Source organism: Citrus clementina, unplaced genomic scaffold, assembly GCF_000493195.1.
Source record: "Citrus clementina cultivar Clemenules unplaced genomic scaffold, Citrus_clementina_v1.0 scaffold_5, whole genome shotgun sequence".
Taxonomy (NCBI): Eukaryota; Viridiplantae; Streptophyta; class Magnoliopsida; order Sapindales; family Rutaceae; genus Citrus; species Citrus x clementina.
Window position 1 is genome coordinate 29396872 of NW_006262201.1, and position 14157 is coordinate 29411028.

The 14157-nt window shown below is 30.5% G+C and overlaps 2 protein-coding genes across 3 annotated transcripts; both read right to left on the reverse strand.

Moving 5' to 3' along the window:
- Positions 1-1124: 1124 nt before the first annotated feature.
- LOC18041314 (probable 3-beta-hydroxysteroid-Delta(8),Delta(7)-isomerase) lies at positions 1125-1904 on the reverse strand. The gene has a single exon (XM_024184686.1). It carries the CDS (start codon positions 1887-1889, stop codon positions 1236-1238), a length of 654 nt encoding a protein of 217 aa, XP_024040454.1. The 5' UTR covers positions 1890-1904; the 3' UTR covers positions 1125-1235.
- Positions 1905-3732: 1828 nt separating this feature from the next.
- On the reverse strand, positions 3733-6562 carry LOC18040807 (auxin-responsive protein IAA16). 2 transcript variants are annotated; one of them, XM_006432859.2, is made up of 5 exons: positions 5960-6562; positions 4733-4968; positions 4471-4534; positions 4206-4267; positions 3733-4076 (listed from the first exon to the last, which is right to left on the reverse strand). In XM_006432859.2, exons 1-5 carry the CDS (start codon positions 6223-6225, stop codon positions 4039-4041), a joined length of 666 nt encoding a protein of 221 aa, XP_006432922.1. In that variant the 5' UTR covers positions 6226-6562; the 3' UTR covers positions 3733-4038. The 2 variants fall into 2 exon arrangements, with proteins under 2 accessions (XP_006432922.1, XP_006432923.1); XM_006432860.2 differs by having other exon boundaries at positions 3735-4076; positions 4471-4606; positions 5960-6561.
- Between the last annotated feature and the right edge of the window lie 7595 nt (positions 6563-14157).

The following is a 14157-nucleotide window of genomic DNA, read 5'->3' on the forward strand; positions in this document are numbered from 1 at the left end:
AAATTTTTTAAAAAATTACTTTTGGCAAAACCACCTTATCCTACAATAGATTTTGAAAAGTAGGAAATGAGTAGCTTTTCAAAATTTGATTTTAAGAATTATTTTTATACTTAATAGAATTTCATATATATCCCCATATATATTATAAAAATCTAAAATTATCCTTATTAATTAGGAAATAAAGGCATTAACTTCAAAAAGATTATTATTATTATTGTTGTTGTTGTTGTTGTTGTTGTTGTTGTTGCTGCTGCTGCCAATTATAATGAGATAACAAAATAAAAATAAAATTTATAATAGAAAATATTTTTTTTAGTTATATGTACACAATAAAAAATATTTTATACACATATTTATAAATATTTAAATAATTTTTGTTCAACATTATGTCCAATTAACTTATTTACATTCTTACAGTAGTTTTTTTAATGAAATTTACTAAATAAATATCATTGCTATTAATACTTATAACACTTTTAAAAATAAATTTTACTAAATATTTAACCGATTCTCTTGATATCTAATTATTTTTACAGCACAACTAACAACAATTATTTTAAAAGATACAATATTATTAAACTGCCCCTTGTAGCAATCATCAACCAGTAACAATTGGTCATGTCATGCTCGATAGTAAGTGAATTAAATGGGCCACTTAGCTTAGCTACAAACCAAACTTGGCTTGACCATGATGGCATATTCTCCTTCATCTCATAGCCATTCTTTGTTAAATTGCCAATCGGTGCAAGCGGTTTTGGCTCCATATACTTGCTTGTCTAAAATCTCATGCTTAATTAACTAGACATCCACCAACAAGGGTTCACAACAATTTTAACTTTTTAAAAAAAAAATATTATCTGCTTTGGGAATCTATTTTCTTATTTTCCATTTTGTTAGATGAATGCAATTCTTGTTTATCATCAATAAAAGCAAAATATTAGAAGAAAGAATAGAAAACAAAAATCTCCAATAAAATGTAAGCTGTGAAAATAACTGAATAATAATACACTACTACATGCCACCTCTCAATATTTTCACTTAGTTAATCTAATTTTCACTTTATTTATTTGTAATGTTTTGGTTAAAAGACACTCATTTGCGTCCCTTCAACGAAGCCTACTCCTTTTTCTTCTTTTTTTTAACGATCAATGTAAGCATGTATTGTTGAAAGGCAAGCCATGTCGAAAGGGCATAGTAAATTTTGATTTGAGTCACAGCAGAATATGAAATAACAATCAATAAACTTTGCTCTTGTGGTCTGGGAGCGTAGATGCTGCACAAATTCTTTTCCAACAGCGGATCATTATTAGGGCTGGAAACAGAAGCCAGGTGCCGCCTTGTGCAATGAAGTATGAATAATAAAAATATCTAGTGGATGCAAATTTATCGCCTTCCAAGAAAGCTGTTATGAAGTAGAGGGACGACCCATAGAACTGCACAAGAGAAAGCGCGAACTGAAGAATGTAGCTGTATGACTTTCCTTTAGCTATAGCATACACTGCAAGAAGACTGGCAGGGCCAACAAAAAGCACGGCAATTCCTTCAATACCAAGAACCGCCGCATGTCTTGATGCATATCTTGAATCACCTTTGCTGTATTCTTTCCAAACTTCGGCAAAATAATTCCCAGACTCGTCCTTATAAAACTCTGGAGAGAAAACCCAGTAACCCTCGTGAATGATGTGAATGAGGCCACTTACAGCCCACCAGATCATAAGCCATCTGTCTGTTTTTGACAATTTTCGTGATGACCTCCCGGAGACAAGCCAGATGACAAGCATGACCAAAAAGGTAGCGATTCCGTTCCAAGCATGTACTTCAGATGTAGATCGTAAATTTGGGGTAAAATCTGGTAGAATCAGATCACTCGGCGAATAGGGATGACTCATTTTTAATTTCTTATCTTCTTCTTCGTCACTTGGAATTGGAATTATCGCCTTCAATTTAGCCTACTACTTTTATCCTTTTCTTTATATTATCTTTGGTAGGTCCCAAATCCCTTCTAGAAGGTTGATGTTTGTTCATTTGGCCAACTGTAAGTGGACATACTCATTATGAGTAATTGAATCCCCTCCCAAATGCCTTCAATAAGATTGATGTTTGTTCATTTGGCCAAGTGTAATTAAGTGGACATACTCATTATGAATAATTGAATCCCCCCTATAAAGAAAAAGCTGAAACTAGTTTTCAGAGTGCTTCAGTAAATCATCATGAGTGGCCCTAAACACTCTCCAAGTGCAAAATTTTGATGAGATCACAAAAATGATTTTGTGGGCTAAGAACACTTTAACTAATGAACAAGTTAACTACAATGTTTAGATTCAACCATGCAATTTTAATCGCAGTGGTCACAAGAAACCATCATAGTCATTTCCCCTTTGCCTACCGTTAAATCTAAAATATATATAAATCATTTTAAGGCCACAAAAGGGTGGCTTATAGTAATGGTTTGATCAATTAAGAATCTTGGAAAAGGAAGAGACAATATTTACAGATCCCCAGTTTTGCGTTGGAGATGAAAAGAAAATGTAATAGCTTACTATAAAAAGGAACGAACGTGATATTATTATATTTTCATGGGTTTTTATTAAATGATTTTAAGAATATTCTTTTAAGGGACAGAGCAAATCTTTTACAAATCCCTAACCTTATGTGTTGAAGATCTTGCAGAAATGATTCCAACCAACTTGCTGCTCGTCCATTGATGCAGTCTATTCTTTCTAGAACTATTGAGTAAAATAGCTAGGGGTGGGCAAAAAAGAAAAAAGATGATTGTATGAACTTTCTTACATGAAAAGATTATCTTAGACTCCAAAAATGCCAGCCAAAATTGGTTGGAAAAGAGATTTACATGGTCCTAGCTAGTTGTGGGACACAGTGTGTCAAATTACTTTACAATATTTGGGAGTGTTTTATGTATCAACAAATGTATTGCCATTAAACTAAACTTTTAAAAGTTCATGCATGAGGATTCAATGCATAGGAGTATACACTGAGAATACTCATTTGTATATAAAAAATATATATATAATCGTATAGTATTAAACAGATTAACATCTTTTTATTAACACCATAGTATAGATAACACAAAATTTTTAAAAACTCAAACAAGCTCGGAACAAGAAGAGAAGATGTTAAATTTTTGACTAAAATTTATTACTCATTCAAAGAAAATATTATCAATTGGACATGCTCAAATTACTTGATGGTGATATATAAATTCCCTTTTTTAAATATTTTAGTCACAAAAAACGCCAACAGAAATTAACACTGTCAGTCTGTCAAGATCTCAAATATTGTAATCAATAGTCTTTCTTTTTGAGCATTTTCGGGTCCATACAGCTACAGATTATTATTAAGGTTACTTGCAGGAAGGAACATGACAGATCAAATAATGGACTCAATAAATTTCCCCAACAGTAAGCACATGGCTTTGTTCTGTATCTTATTATCACTTTGTTAATGGATCTTGTACTCTTGCCTCCTCAACCAATCACACTATTTATAAAATAAAATAAAAATAATAATAATTTATGAAGCACAAGTGTACAGATAATGCAGAGATTCTAATGAATATTATGAATATGTTATTTTTTATTTTGAAAAAAGATCACTTGCAATATTTAATACAAAATGGTGGAGGGAACAAAAAACAAACAATAATGATCACAAGTCACAACTAGAAATAAAATAAAATAAAAAATAAGATATTATTATTATTATTATTATTATTGGAACAATAAACTCAAGTTACAGAAGTGGGAAGTTGGAGACTTATAAACATGTTCTAATAATATTTAATTATTGCTTCTTGTCACTAAACAAATCTCTCTCAGAATATATTCCAACTCTCTACTAATTACTAACATTTTAAAAACAAAAACCCAAAAAAGAGAAAGAAAAAAAAACGCATGATACATAAGCACATCCAAACTCCCTGCTTGATTCCTCAACAAGCCGGGTTTGCCTTTTTGGTTTTGAAATCAGCTTTTTTAACAAGCTGCTTTTGGCAAAAAGTTGCTGATCATAATCAAATCTTCAGCTTCTGTTCTTGCACTTCTCAACTGCCCTTGGTGCTGCAAAAATAATAGTAAGAAATTATATTCTCAACATGCTTACATGCTAATTACATATGTCAATAACATTATATCTATTAATCATCTATGGTATAAAAATGTTAACGAAGGTTAATTATATATAATTACCAAGTCCAATGGCCTCGGATCCTTTCATTATTCTTAAGCGTTTGCATGAATCAACAAACATACTGTCAATCAAATCAAATTGAGAAAGTATCATTAGCATACTGCAAGGATGTACATGCGTGCCAAGATATTCACTTGTACCTTTATTGAACTTACAAGCAACCAATCAACACATGACATCGTGACTGTTTTTATATACATGTCATGATTCTATTGGTTGGTTGTACTGACTCTAATGTAACACAATAGAAATGAATGAACTTACTCCCATGGTACATCACCAACAAGCATCCAATCTCCATCTTTGTCTTCATAAGTAGGTACATAATCTGAGCCATTCAAAAGATCAATCAGTTTGCTCTCATTCATAAAATCCTTCATCCCTTGTGACCCACAGTTACCTACATACATAACAAATTAAATAAATAAAACCCACTATATCACTTCTTTAAAAAAGCACTTTTGAGTAGTGTGAATTATGGGAGGAAATTAATTAAAAAGTGGTTGTGTTAGTTATATGTAGGTACCAATGGTGAAAGAGCTGAACATTTTGCCAAGGGCATCAGAGAGTTCTTGGTAGCTTTTGTATAGCTTCAAATCAACCTTGCGCAAGTATGGGGCACCATCCATGCTCACTTTAACAAAAGCTACATTGCTGCTGCTGCTGCTGCTAGCCTTATTATCACCTTCTTCATTGTCCTTTTGGACGGCCATGATGTTCTTTCTGAATGATCTAACGGGTGGCCAACCCACAACTTGTGCCCTGCAAAAAAAAAAATCAGATCATTTTCATGTCATTAACTATTAATTGACCCCCCAAAAAATAATAATAATAATAATAACTTACTATATTGAGGCCTAAAAAAATTTGGGTTTTCACTAAAATTCAGTGGTTTTGTTTATATTACGTTTCAACCTTTTCGAATTTGTTATTTCTTCTTTATGGCTTCCGTTGAACCAAAATTCTGATTCCGAAATTAGGATATAAAATATTTATCAAATTTTGTGATTAGAGGCATGTTATTTTTTGAAAAACTTATTTGTCTGACCGTACAACTGAGATTTCTTTTTTTCCCGGTGTACAAAAAAATGAGATAAGAATCATTAGCTGTGGCCTTTTTTTTAAAATTTTAATTTGAAAATCGAAATATTGTTTGGTGGGTGAGAAAAGTAAAGATTCCTAATGTTTTGTAATTTTCCTCTTTCCTCCCGACAAAAAACCAAATCCTTGAAATCTCCCTTTAGTCAGAATTGTTTGCTTATGTGACAACAACATAACGTACCCTCATCAAACTCTTTTACGATTATTTTTTTCAGGTTCCCCATCAATAGTATTTCTTACAGGAAATTAATTAAAAATGTCAAAAATCAATTTCATTGAATTTACACACTAGCTAGTAAGTTTTTTGAAAAAAAAATGTTAGTATTTTGTTATCTTCACATGAAGAAAATTAAGTCCTTATTTTCATTATGAACGTTAAAAAAAGAAAAAAAGAAAAACTAATCTCACACTTTTCTCTTTCACTTGAAATAATTAATAAATTAAATTTAACATTTTATTTAACCAATACTATATAACATCTACTCTAGCTAGTAATAACGATATTTCATCTTGATATTAGAAAAAGATATATAACAGTATTTAGATAATTTGTTAGCGTTAATTAAAAAGACAAATTTGCATTCCAAGTAACGATAATTTAAAAAGAAAAAATGAAAAAAAAATGATATATCAAAATAGAAAAATAACTTACTTGGCCGGAGGCTTTGAAAGGTCTGTAGCCCCAGTAGCAGAAGCACTTTTGCCCTTCGTCTTCTGAATTACATCAATCCCACCTGACTCTTTTGTTGAAAGATTTAGCTTCAAATCAACAACGGTGTCTGCAAATCCTCTCTTCATGCCATTAATGTTATTGTTCTTGGCTTTCTCACCGCCGCCGCCACCACCACCACCTTCACTGCTTCCGCCGTTACCGCCCGGTAACCCTAGCCGAAGCTCCGTCGCTTCGAAGTTAATCATCTTAATGAAACTTTCAAATTTACACACTAAACACTCCTTAAACTCCTCTCTTAATTAATTAATTATCACTCTCTTGTTTTTTTTTTTTGGTTGGTTTGTTTGTGTTTTGAGAGGGCATCGAGAGTAGTACTTTTGGTTTTTTTTTTTCTTTTTTGCATTCAAAGAAAGAGCAAAGTTTGCTAAAATGTTGGATGATATAAGGTCATGTTGTGTATTGTGTGATGTGGGTGGGAGGTTTTGGACGGTTGTGATGATACCACGTGGATGAGATGGGTAAATTTGGACCGTCCGCGGGTTGTCGGGAAAGTGATGTCATGAATGATGTAAATGTTAGAATGATTGTGGTGAGGTGAGTGGACATACCAAGTTGGCCTTGTTTGCCTTTTATTTGTTTCTTTAGGCTCCACCAATAAAATAATAATTGCTGGCTCATAACAAAAATGTTCATTGCATATTAAATAAATTTCCCTCAAAAAATATATAGAAAAAAATCCGTTAGTAAAAGATTAATTCTGTGGTAATGACATGTGATAATTAGCTGATACTTTTGATAGGATAATTTAATTTGATATTTATTACTATCCCAAACATATTTTCCATTGTTTATTAAACATGTTAACCAGTTGACGATGCATTAATCTCGAAGCAAGGTTTAGCTTCAAATGATAAGGAGTGACTTCTTAGGGTTCACATCTTGGGTTCGAGGTTCAATAACTGCGTGAGTTATAAACAAAAAATTAAGAATATATATAAAACTTCTATTAAAAGGGATTCAAACATCAATCAATTTCAAGAAAATGTAATTTTTTAAAAAGTTAAAACAAAATGTAGTTTGAGTCTCTTTTTTAATCTCAAATCGGATGTTTAAATTATTAACTACATATACAATATAATATATGTATGCTAGTTTGTTCAATCGATAAAACCTCTTGTATTGGTACTAATAAAAAAGTCTAGAATTTAATATGATACACGATTTACATATCTAATAATTCCATCCTGTGGTAAAATATCTATTTTTCTATAACCTTGTATAATCAAATATTGTTTAAAACTATTTAGCTAAATTTGTTAAAAGTAATTGAGTTTGCTAATGAAAAATGAAAAGCTATATATATGCATCCTTATCTTTGCCATTGTGACTCCGAGAAGATTACCATAAAGATCTTGTCAGTCCACCTAGAGTTATCCACTCGCCACTATATGTGGTGGCAATTCAAAGAAACCAAGTTATCTCATGATGGGCGCCACTACATATGCACAAAAATGGCAAGCAAATAGAAAAGTGCAAAATGCTTCTCATAAAGCAAGAAATTTCTCATTCTGCAAACAAGCATTTGTTCTTGAATGACAAGCATAACACGAGAAACACTTTTGGGATTGCTTCAATGGATGAGATTGAAACCCACTTCTTCACTTTTACAGCTAGTGTTGTTTCCATCATATAGTGATTGAAAGGTAGCGAAAACACTTATAATACTTGAATTTTGATATATTAAAACAAGAAACTTACATGTTGTTTGAATCTTTGCTTTTATTTTCAAGTGTGTGTTTGTGTGTGTATGTATAGCTTCACTCTTTGGGAAATAAAAAAAAATATATATTTTCAAGTTTGATGTTAACTTATTTTTTTTTAACTTTAGATTTATTAGGTGACATGATATTATTGGCATACCATATTTATTATAATACACACAACCATAATAAAAATAGTGTGAGTGCTAATTGATTCATCTAATAAAATTATTTGAAACAATATAAAGGTTTATTAATATTTGGGGGTAAATTGATAAAGATGTAAGATTCTTGTACATTTCAAAGTTAAAATTTTTTTAATTTTTAAAATTCTAAAACAATATATTTATTATATTCGATTTTTTTTTTTATATTTTATATACCATAAAATTTACGCCTTACAAATATGAATGCTCCCAGCTATATGACGGCAAAACCTTTGGCGTCTGCATGGCTGTGAGCTGAGCCTTCAAGGAATCAACGGAGGACAGGTGGCAACACGGGTCCCACAACCGAGAAAAGTCAACGAAACCGTGCATGTGCAAAGACTGATTGGTGGAGAGAGTGTTAGCTGTGCCCCACCAACTAAACCACCCCGCCCATTGTACATGATGCATCTTTGCATGTGCCTTGTTTCATCCACCCATGACAATTTTGTTTATTTATCTACTACATTTGTATATAAATATTTATTTTCTTAAAAAAATCATCAAATATTTTTTTCTCAAAAAATAAAATTTTCTAGTTGACTCGAACCTAATATTATTTAAATCTACAGCTTTTTTTTTCCTATGTTGTATTCATTAAAACTCGATTACTATCTCAAATTAAATTATTCCATTAATATTCAAAATAACCATATCATTATGTTGAATCTCTAGTTTAATAAATAGCAGAAAATAAAAATGTCGTGCATTATAATACATTTTTTTATATTTTAAACAAGTCAAAATCGAGGAAAATTAATGGTTAAAATTAATGAGGAAGATTTACGGTTTTAATTGATATATCTTATAAGCATTAATATGATATTTCAACAACTACTCTAACTAATGAAGAAATTTGCCAAAGGAAATTTTTTTATAATACATAGGTGATGACATTACACAGACACCAACAGTCTGGTACTTCCCAATTCCTATGTTGATAATGCTAACCTGGAAGTAAATATTTTTCTTCATATTTTTCATAGGCATTGGAAATTTGTGGTCCTAAGGAGCTAGCCATGAATAACATTTTCCCTATCCATTAGTTAATACATTAAATGAGGTAAAGTCACACCATATTTCTTATTTGACTATAATGTCTTGCTCTTTTAAAGAATTGAAGAAAATTGTACCTTCACTTTCATTCATCCACAACCATTTAAATCATCAACATCATACACATAAAATAGAAAGATAGAGAGTGCCCTATTATTTTTATGAGTCTTATTATTTGCATGGTAAGTGAGTTAAAAAAAAAAGGACAAAATATTGATAAAAATAATGGTATATAGGCTCTTTTGTCAGCATACTTTATCATTTTTGTGCCATTGGCCACAATGCCAGTTAGGAAGGCCCTGCATGATGATGGTGATGATGATGATGATGGGGTATGGTCATGACTTGTTGTGAATTGTGATGTGAAGCAAATGACATGGCAAACAAGAAGCCATATCCTCATTGGATTTCTTTCCCCCAAAAGCTGACAAAACACAGAAAGCAAAGCAAAGCATTGAAAACGACATGCCGTCTACTCCAAAACAAAATTCTGGGGTGGGAAGGCCCACTGACAGCCCAGCCAAAGCCAGACGGACATGTCTTTTCCCCCGTGTGGATACTGGGCCCCACCAAGCCCACTGTCATCATCACCCCTAACTCTCTACAGCGCCCCACACGTGTGCAGCTGGCTCTGTGATGGTACACAGTACGCGCCCATCACTGTTAGGTGTTAACTCTTGTCAATATCTCCGTCAGACACCACACGTGAGACATTTAAAACGCTGAAAATAGTATTGAAAGTTCGAGCACAAGTCACTTTCAGTTACATTTTTTCAAGTTTTTAACTACCAACAGAGAAGATCTTCGTCTTTTTCCGTACAGTGCGGTGTAGAACTTATTTTATCCTCCTTATTTTTTTTTTTCCTTGAATTTCATTATGTATAAATTTTGTTTTCCTTAAATATTACATTAAAGTAAAATTGAAATACAAACTCTTTGTCATCAGCTACAAACTGATGTGGCAAGTTTTGTAAGATTTAACGTATGGTTAAAAAAGCAATTTATATATAAAAAAAGTTAATAGTTATAATATTATAATTAGATTTAATGGCGGACTTATATTTTGATTCGATGATAGCTTTTATAGAACAAAAAAATATACTTAAAAATGTCATAACCTCGTATCATAATTTTTTGGGGGGAACAAAACAAACACATGATTGAATGTTATTGAAAACACTTATTTTTCTGAAAATTTTTCAATACAATTATGCCTTAACATATAAATGCATATTAATCTCTTTATAACTTTCATAACAGGAATAATGCGATAATATACTTCATAATCGGTTGGATGCCAATCCCATGTACATATTAACCAATTATGTGATAATAAATCATGCATGGTAAGAATTCAACAAATGAGATAGTATATATGAGGAGCAGCTAACATTTTTTTTCCACTTTTAACTCTGATTTGAGTAGAATTTAAACTTCAAGTCTCTACTATTGACTAAATAAATTTTATCATTTTACAAATTTGACGTCTTAAAAAATCATAATCATTCAAAAACTCTTTCGAGAAAAAAAAATTGTTAAATCATATTAATCTACATGCTAGTTCTATTCCATTTAACTAACAACCTGATCATGTTTCCATATCAATCCTTCGTTGAAATTATAATTTAATATGTCATTTCAAATATGGGTGGCAATTTCTCGAAAAATAATTGATGCCATCTAATCTAAACGTCCATACAAAAGTTTTACCTTAATAATTGATCTAATAATATCTTTAAATGTCTCCAATAATACAAGTGAAAGCGATGTGATACATGGCTTAACACAGAGAACAAATTGATACAAACTTATCTTCTTGATTAGCTTTGCTAAGCTAACATATATATATGACAAAAATAAAACAATTTATTAGAAATTTGTTTAACATTACACTGATCAAATCACCCTTTAATTAGAAAACATTTCTCATCATGAAACCCAACTCATATTTGGCAATTTACACCTAAACGTGGCAGTATAAATGTCCACGAGCGGACTGTCTCCCTCATACTCCAACAAGAAAATGACATTAAATTTTGAGATTCAATGCATTGTTGAGTAACTTTCAATTTTTTTTACACAAAATATAGTTGGGATATCAACATTGAATGTTCAATCTAAAGAGGAAAGATGAAATTCCTAGATAGAGTTGCCGTGTTCAATGCATTTTTCCCAATGTTTTTCTTTAGTCTTTTTCATTCCATAATTCAGCCGTGTCCACGGTTACAATATTTATGACATTTCAAAATATACAACCCCATCATCAGTTATTATTATTATTATTATAAACTAAATCTATGTGAGTTTTTAGACTACTTCATAAATTGTGGGCTCTCCTAATTAAATACACTCGTTTTGAGTTGTAAAGTAAGATAATAAAATCATGACAAGCTGTGTGAGTAAAGCCGACAATATCTACTCGGTTGTTAAACTTCGGTTGATACAATTAGTATTATAGTCAACTCACGACCCGATGTGTGGATAGATATGTTAATGATATGATTTCATTTTGTTCTATTGCCAATGACCCTCCCAAGAACACGAGATTCTGTGACTTGTTCCAAATTCAGGCCTGTTTTATAAAATGGAATATTATATCGTCTGCGGGATACAGAACTCTCAAACTTCCCAAATTTAGGTTTGTTTCTCATATTGTGAGACCTAATCATTATCGTTATTGAAAAATTTTTCGATTGCTCAAACACGGGTGATAAAAAACAAAAACACATTCACGATCAGCCATAAATAGATTATTGGTTTTGATAATGAAGTATTTTTTTTGTACATATTAATCTAAGCTCGATTAGCTAAAAAAAATGAAATCAAATTGAATTGATTATATTAGATTAGACTTAATTAAAACAACATTAATCAATACCATGGTAATATAATTATGTCAACTTGTTGGGACACAAAAGACAGGATTAAAAAGGTACCTAAGACAATTGAAAAGAGAGGGGAAATAAAAAGGGATAAGATTGAAAAATGGAATAGCTGGAAATGTGTCTGATGGGACCCAATTGGTAATTGGTCTATTACAAAAGGGGGGGCCCAGGCTGTGATGAATGTGGGGTCCTGATTGGCTGTCACATAATAAGAGTATATAGACCCCATCCAGACAATCATGATGTAGTGTCATAAATCCGCTTGAAGTGGACCCCAGTTTCCGCTTTTTTAGGTCCAGAAATTGTGGGTCCCTTTGTGTTTATCTGTGGTCCCGTCCAATATTTTTAACTTTTTAAAACCGTTGATATTTTTGTTTATTTATGAAAAAATAATTTTTAATCAAAGCCTTCTCTAAAAAAAAATAAAAATTTAATCAATGCCAAAGCTTTTTTTTTTTTTTTTTTTTCTCGCTGGTGAAGAAGAATCAATAGGAACATTTTTAATCTCAGAAATGACGGTATCACATGGAATCCACGTGCAATTTTTGCTAGTATGGTGCAATCTAATGTTTTATTGTGTTGTCGGTGTAACCCAAATGATCAATTATTTTCAAATTACTGTATCAAAGACCATAACCCTAAAATTTTTATCTGATAAATTTTTTTAATATTTCTTAATAATACTCTTATAAAAATATTAAATATAAAATTTTAGAATTTGACCTGAATATTATTTTTATTTATTGTTAAAAAAAAAGTAAAGCTCGATTTTATTTTTTATCTTCTTAACTCCTTTAAGACTTGAATTCGGATGGTTAGTTAGATAAGGTTAATCGAAAACCATTCTATCATATTTTTAGCGTAAATTCATTTATTTCGTCTCGAATAATATAGTATGTGATGTGTCATTCATTAAATAGTTGATTATTTTTAAAAAAAAATTATGAGAATTAAGTACATTATTTTACTAATAATGACATATTAGAATGAAATTTTGTAATAAAATTTAGAGATGTATAATATTACTCAATTAAAAAGAAAATGTTTACAAACAAATTTATTAACAAAAGTAGAAAAGTGGGTGAACTCAAGTACCTACGCACGCACACCTTATTTAGCTAAAACATTATGAAGCTAAATAATGATCAACAAAACCTTGTTAAACAAAGCGGGGACAATTAACTGTTAATTTTTTGACTTAATTAAAGTAATAAAGGACTTTCCAAAATATAATCTCTTGATAGATATTTCTGTTAACAGCCATAGCAAACCAAATTAACCTTTTCAATGTTTCTTACAGTTTTGGTGGGACAAACCCAAAAAAAAAAAAAAATTGGGTCTCATCAAAATTATTTGAGGAGATTACCAAACCCAAAATTTCGACCTTTCATCTTTACGTAACGTCAAGTCTAGATAAAGTACTGTATATGTAAATAAGAATTTAATTACGATACCTTAAGAATATCAAGTAATTAGATTTTATTTTAAGTTCTGATCATTTGATGATGTCCAGATTACGGCATACGTATCTTTAAATATTATAATTATAGTAATAAATAATACATAAATGACATTTCATTGACTAAGACAAGGATCCTCTAGCTCCTTATTTTTTTTTTCTTTTCTAAGTATGTTTTTTTAAATGAGTGGCTAAGATTGAGTTTTGAATTTTATCGTTAACAATTAAGTCAGTGCTATTTTGTTATTACTTATTTAATGACCATAAATATTTATTTAATCTAAACTCTTTTTTTAAATTTTTATTGTTGTTTGATTATTTTTTAGTAGAGTCTTTGAAGTTTAAATAAATTATTCGGTCTTTACTATCAAAAACTCATATTTTAGGCTTTTAGAAATAGAGGTTAAAAAGTTTTTTTAAAATATTAAAACGTCTAAAATATCATTTACTTATTACATGATCTTATTTCATTCATTTCACAACATAACTTTAAATAACTTATCTATTAAGATAATTTTACAATTTTTAATAAAAGTTTTCTTTGACGGTGAAATAATTGAAATTTTTTTGTTAAAACTCAACTTGTAAAAACTCTTTAACAAAAGCTCTGCTTAAATAAGTCTCTATTTAAAAAGCGATACTAAACTAAGTCCCTATTTTTTTTTCTATTTTATTTACAATTAAACTATAACTAGATTTAAAAAATAAGCCAAGACTAGGAAGAAAAAAAAGAAAAGAAAAGGGCCCTAATCCCATCAATTAAACCACCATTAACAGTTCTTTAATGTTTCTTTCTTTCTTTTTTTCTTCT